The sequence below is a fragment of the Sesamum indicum genome, linkage group LG10 (assembly GCF_026168435.1).
Source record: "Sesamum indicum cultivar Baizhima isolate 11 linkage group LG10, ASM2616843v1, whole genome shotgun sequence".
NCBI classification, from domain to species: domain Eukaryota; kingdom Viridiplantae; phylum Streptophyta; class Magnoliopsida; order Lamiales; family Pedaliaceae; genus Sesamum; species Sesamum indicum.
The window spans coordinates 16,793,858-16,799,857 of record NC_142666.1 but is presented as its reverse complement, the minus strand read 5'-3'; the positions used below and the strand labels follow the sequence as shown (position 1 = coordinate 16,799,857).

The following is a 6,000-nucleotide window of genomic DNA, read 5'->3' as shown; positions in this document are numbered from 1 at the left end:
TCCCAGCAGCACCATATGGTGCTACTTGGAATTGTCAGCACACTTTCACCAGCACAGTACGGGAAACTGTCCGAGTCATACGAGAAATATTGGATGAGATGCAGGCGGACCAGGTAACTTATTTTTAATATTATACGTATATTTATACCGTAAATTAAATGTGTATTAATTTATATCTTTGTATTTATTACAGTTCATATGGCAGCCGTATGACATGAACTCGGATGTGAGGCTTACGCCGATAAATTGAACCCCCAATTGTGGAGGTCATCATGTCCATTGTATTCTACGCGATAATTGAAATGCATCGTCCCGAACGGGTTGTTCGCCAATTCGGGATGAGGCAAAATGTACCAGAATCGATGGATATCCGGGATATGAGCCTCCATCAGATTTTCCGTAAAAATCATACGGGCGCAGATTGGTACCTGCAACACATACAATATATCACTGTATGGCAAAGACGATATGACACGGTTGTACAGAAGCCACCCATTTCGAATAGAAGGGAAAACAGAACGAGGTTATTGGGAATGATACTACAACATAACAAGAAATTTCGTGTCGTCATCTACTGATAGATGTGTGAAAAGCGGGTATCAACCTGGAGAAGCACCTATGTTGCACGTTATGGTACGTTGTTATATAATATTATATATTTTATTTCAATTTTTTTTTTAACAATACAAGGCTCATTTTTTTTCTATAATTTTCACGCAAATGAGGTGAATGCCTTTGAAACTTTATATCGATCTAGACCACAAAATATTGAAGGATATAGTCAATTGATGGATAGATTTGAATTACATATTATCAAGGAAGTTATAACCCAACATCCACAACAAATTGCTTTTCCATGCATTCTCACAACATTCCACAGGCAAAGAAAAAGTTCTAGCCGAATGTCTACTGGTTCAGTTGAACGTCATGATATTGGGGTGGATATAGTTGGTCCTTCTACAGTATATCCACCTCAAGATGATTACGTGCCTCAACCGTCTCAAAACGAATGGTTTCAATCGACTCCATATATGCCAAGCCAAACACAAGATTATTCTCTTAACCTTGGTCTTGGTATTAAAATCAACCATATGCACAACGATACAATATTTCACCAATTCCATTTCCATCGTTTGGTACATATCGTGACAATGTGGAGTCTAGTTTCTCAACAACATCAAGTCGGTTCGATGGTGATGAAAATGAGGCGCAAAATGTAGGCGAGGAAATAAGAAAACCTCGACGTCAACGCCACAAACGGAATTGTGGAACGGGTGGACATTTTTTATATTTGTAATTGTATAGTTCATGTAATTTTTTACAATTGTACAAAATAAATACACTGTTACATTTGTACCCTTAATTGTAATTTTTTAAATTAATGCAATTTTAACATCATAATTTTTTAAATTTTAATATGTTGTTAAAAATTAATTATATATAATTAAAGTATATAAAACTAATTAAACAAAAAAAAAAAAGAAAAAATGCCAAGTTGAGATCATAAATCACGAGTTATCACCACACCAAGTCGGATCGCGACTTGGCCATTTTTTAATTATAATAATATAATTTTTTTTATTAATAAAAAAATAAATAACTCCAGTTTTTTTTGTGCCCTAATATAACAAACATTAATTCATATAACAGTAATTAAAGAAAAAACGATAAAGATTAGCAAAAAATATAAATATAGAATTGAATGTTTTAATGGGAGAGAAAATGGTGACAGTGAGGCAGTAGTGGTTTATCGGTGGCTCATCTACCCCAACCACAACCCAACGCTATTAATTGCTTCCAAGTACCTCCTCCACCTCTATATCATTCAAATTCAATCAATCATCTCTGCAAATTCATCAATCCGCCCCAACGCCTTCCTCCTGCACTTCTTTCACATACCCATTTCCGCACCGTAACAGCAGAGCCCATCTCTTTTTTAGAGTAGATCTTGAAGGTAAGAGGAAGAGAAGATGAAGGTGATTGTCACGACTCGTAGCGGCCGAGAACTCGTCAAGGGGGGCCTTGAGCTCAGCGATTCTGTATGTTGTTTTTGCTTTTTTTTTTTGGTTTTTCCTCAAATGGGTTTTTGTGTTTTGTATGCTTCGATTTGAACTGCGGATTTTGGTGCTTGGATTTAGTGTGTTGTTTGTGTGCAAGAACATGGGCTTTTTTCTTTTTGGTTCCTGCTTCCTTTTTTGTTGGAATTGGGTATGAATCGTTAATCTTGGGATTCTTGTGTCTGTTGGTGAGCAAGGGTGTGATTGAGATTGTATTTGGTGTTGTCTGCAGGCTACTGTTGCTGACCTGCAGGGGGCGATTCACAAACGAAGTAAGTTGTTTCTGTGTTTCTTTGTTGTTGTGCTGTTGGTTGATTTTTTTGGCTGAAAATCCTATTTTGTTTGGCTTCTTGTTCACATTTCGGATGATACAGTTTATACAGATAGATTCCATAATAAGGTAATTTGTTTGTTACAGTTATCTGTTAGCTAATGTTGTCCGGAGGATGTGTGTAATAAGATTTGTATCTACATTAACTAAACCAAATGAGGTTTCTTTCTAGTTGGATGGTTTTCAAATGATATCTAGTTTGGAATGCATAAGCTATATTTGTGTTATGTGACTGGTGACGAAAAAATTTGAGTGCTAGTTTGGCATGTATGCATGGCTTACAAGATAGATACTGTCTGAACATTTATGCATAACATACACTTGCATGGAATGGAACCTAAGAAATGGTGGTAAAGTAAAATGAAAGTAAGATATGTTATATGATCGAGAAGTCGGTTCTTGTCATCTTGGGATGACTGAAACTTCCTATTTGTGTCAGTTCTAGCACGATAAGAGAAAGCATCTGAAAGTATGTGTTTTAATTAGTATACACAGTTTTAGTAAGTAATTATCAAAGAACTGAACCATATCAGCTCTGAGCATCACGCAAATGCGTGTGATCTTTGTAAGATCCTTTGATCCATTAGGTTCTGAGCACTGAAACTAATAGCTACTTATTATATATCATGCAACTATCCTGTCAGAAATTCCTACACTTTATTCTTAACATGCAAATGCAAATATTCTTGTTAAAATGTGGGATAAGGGTTCTTTTGATCCATAAAAAATGTCAATTACTATGTTGAGACTTGAAAAATGATTCTAAGAATGTCTCCTATCATTCACGCTTCTTTAATGATACTTTCTATTACATAAGAGATTAGTTTCCACTGTTTCTTTCTTGACTAGTTCTTTCAATTTGGAGAATTCTTCATTAAGTCCCATTTCTTGGTTTCACCGTGAAGTTTGAATTGGCTTCTGTCAACTTATCTTATAGTTTAGCACTTTGGTGCATGCATTTGAAAGAAGAAGAGCCTTGTGCTTTTACTATGTTTAGATGCTGACATTAATGTGTAAAATTTGTTTTAGGCCAGTGCTACTGCACCTTCCGGAGTATGTTAGTTATGAAAATAGATTTGCTGATCTGAATTTTATATAGAAATTTTCCGACATTCGCTATCTTCTTGTGCAATTGGTTCAATTGAAGGAAGTTTGGATACCAAACATGCCAACATGTTTTTGTCATCTGATTTTGTTGAAGACTCCCAGAATATTAGAATTACATCATGCTTGTTTAAGTTGTTACCTAGAACGATGATTGTATTATTACATTTTCTATTTTTTGGGGTGTGGCATCTGCTATTAACAGGGAAGTTATAAGGATATCAATTAAACTTGCTGTGTTCATATTGTTTCTTTTCATTTGTTTATGCCATTTGTTGCTCTTCACTTATCAAATTTTCTTTGTTATCTGTCGACAGCCAAGAAATACTATCCTTCCAGACAGCGATTGACCCTCCCACTCCCACCTGGGTTGAAGGAAAGGCCTACCGTCCTTAACTATAAAAAGAGTCTGAAGGACTATACTAATGGCAACACAGCTGAATTAACGGTTGTTTTCAAGGATCTTGGTCCACAAGTCAAGTATAGCACGCTTTTCTTTTGGGAGTACTTGGGTCCTTTGATTATCTATCCTATCTTCTATTACTATCCTGTGTACAAGTTCTTTGGGTACAAGGGGGAGCGTGTTATTCATCCCGTTCAGACATATGCCCTGTATTACTGGTGTTTCCACTACTTTAAACGTATTATGGAAACCTTCTTTGTGCACCGTTTCAGCCATGCGACATCGCCTCTTTCAAATGTGTTCCGAAACTGTGCTTATTACTGGACTTTTGGTGCTTGGATTGCTTATTATGTCAATCACCCTCTTTATACACCTGTAAGTGATCTCCAAATGAAAGTTGGCTTTGGTTTTGGGTTGCTTTGCCAAATTTCAAACTTCTATTGCCATATATTGTTGAGAAATCTTCGAAGTTCTGAAGGGGGTGGGTACCAAATCCCACGTGGCTTTCTATTCAACTTTGTTACATGTGCTAACTATACAACTGAGATATATCAGTGGCTAGGCTTCAACATTGCAACACAGACTGTGGCAGGTTATGTTTTCATGGTGGTTGCCGCTGCCATAATGACAAACTGGGCCCTCGCCAAGCACCGCCGTCTCAAGAAGGTGACTCTATCTCTCTGTTGCTTTTGGGTCCTTTAATTTTGCTTACGAGCCGCACCATCTCTACTTACTATAAGATCATATTCGGTGACATTCTCTATATAGCATCTATCAGAAATGTTTTTTCTGCAAGTTTTCTGTGGGTTCATTTTGTTTTGAGTAAGCTTATACTAAAGTATTTAATCTTCCTTGGATTCTCTTTTCTGAAACATAAAAAAAGGTAAAATGATGATTATAATGTTCATGAGGGTCTCTTAGCAATTTCTTTTGACATGCTAGAAAGCAAAAACATATATTTGTCTTGCGCAGTGAAGATTTCTTTGAATAGATATGAATTTTTATCTCTCTTTCCCCGCCGGCCATTCCACCGTATGCAGCCTCTCTAAATATTTTGTTTAACTATAGTGTCTGTGCATATTTGGTTTTCCGTCATTTGTGACCCAAAAATTTCCCATCTTCAGCATTGTTCACTTGCTTAATATGCATGAAACTCAAGTATATAATCTGTATCAGAGTCGATTGCTATCATATCATCTGCCTATTTCTACTCCAGCCTGAAACATAAAAAAAGAAATTGTATGAGTGTATTTCAGTTGAGGTATATCTGAGTACGGTTTACTTCTGGGTATCTCTGCCAATGGCCTGTTTTGAACATGTGGTATGTTTCTTGCAGCTATTTGATGGGAAAGAGGGAAGACCAAAATACCCCCGACGATGGGTGATACTGCCCCCATTCCTGTAAGAGCAAACACTCGGTGCTTTTGTTTTTATCACGATCCAAGTTCTGCACTGCCCGGTTGAATGTAGTCAATTCTCAAAGAGAGTTCTCTTTAATAGAGATCACGCATAGATCTTGCCAGCTAGCTCGTGTTTTACGTCCTGACATCCGTTCATTAGCATCATGGTAATGGTGTTTTAGGTGTCGTTAGTCGTTACCCTTGTGGTCTCTGTTTCATTTGCGATCAAACATCTTGCATATGTTGAGTATTTCCTCGACTTAGTCAGCACGTTAAGCAGAACAGATGATTTAAAAGTGCAAAATCTTGCTGTTAGCAGACATTTATCCTCTGTTTTGGTTATGATATCTACCGTTGCTGCAAAACTGCATGGTGCTACTTATTTTGTAATCAGTCAAAACAAAAAATTTCAAGAAATTAAAAAGTAAAAGAATCAGAAAAATTCTATGAATATCCAATCTATAAAGATATGTTAATGCTATTTTTTTTTGAAATTTTACTTTTAAAATATTATTTCTTCCCTAATTTATTATTTTGTATAATATGTTATGCAACGCTATATTTTTTCTTTTGTAATTTTTATCAATATCAATTAGTCAAAAATCATTCATTTTAAATTTTTCAACAACACCTCTAATTTAATAAGATTGATAATTTTTTTTATTTGTATTTCAATTTTGATATTTATTCATTATCACACATATA

The 6,000-nt window shown here is 35.8% G+C and overlaps 1 protein-coding gene across 1 annotated transcript; it reads left to right on the top strand.

Moving 5' to 3' along the window:
- The first annotated feature begins 1,704 nt into the window (after positions 1-1,704).
- Positions 1,705-5,660, top strand: CER10 (3-oxo-5-alpha-steroid 4-dehydrogenase family protein). Its single transcript, XM_011093168.3, has 4 exons — positions 1,705-2,039; positions 2,290-2,329; positions 3,810-4,561; positions 5,232-5,660. Exons 1-4 carry the CDS (start codon positions 1,971-1,973, stop codon positions 5,298-5,300), a joined length of 930 nt encoding a protein of 309 aa, XP_011091470.1. The 5' UTR covers positions 1,705-1,970; the 3' UTR covers positions 5,301-5,660.
- Positions 5,661-6,000: the final 340 nt, after the last annotated feature.

Bases quoted from the DNA above. Each gene is read 5' to 3' on its own strand.
- CER10 (XM_011093168.3), top strand. From the start codon at position 1,971: ATGAAGGTGATTGTCACGACTCGTAGCGGCCGAGAACTCGTCAAGGGG. The intron at 2,040-2,289 runs GTATGTTGTTTT...TGTTGTCTGCAG, and splicing joins GCCTTGAGCTCAGCGATTCT to GCTACTGTTGCTGACCTGCA. The intron at 4,562-5,231 runs GTGACTCTATCT...TGTTTCTTGCAG, and splicing joins AGCACCGCCGTCTCAAGAAG to CTATTTGATGGGAAAGAGGG.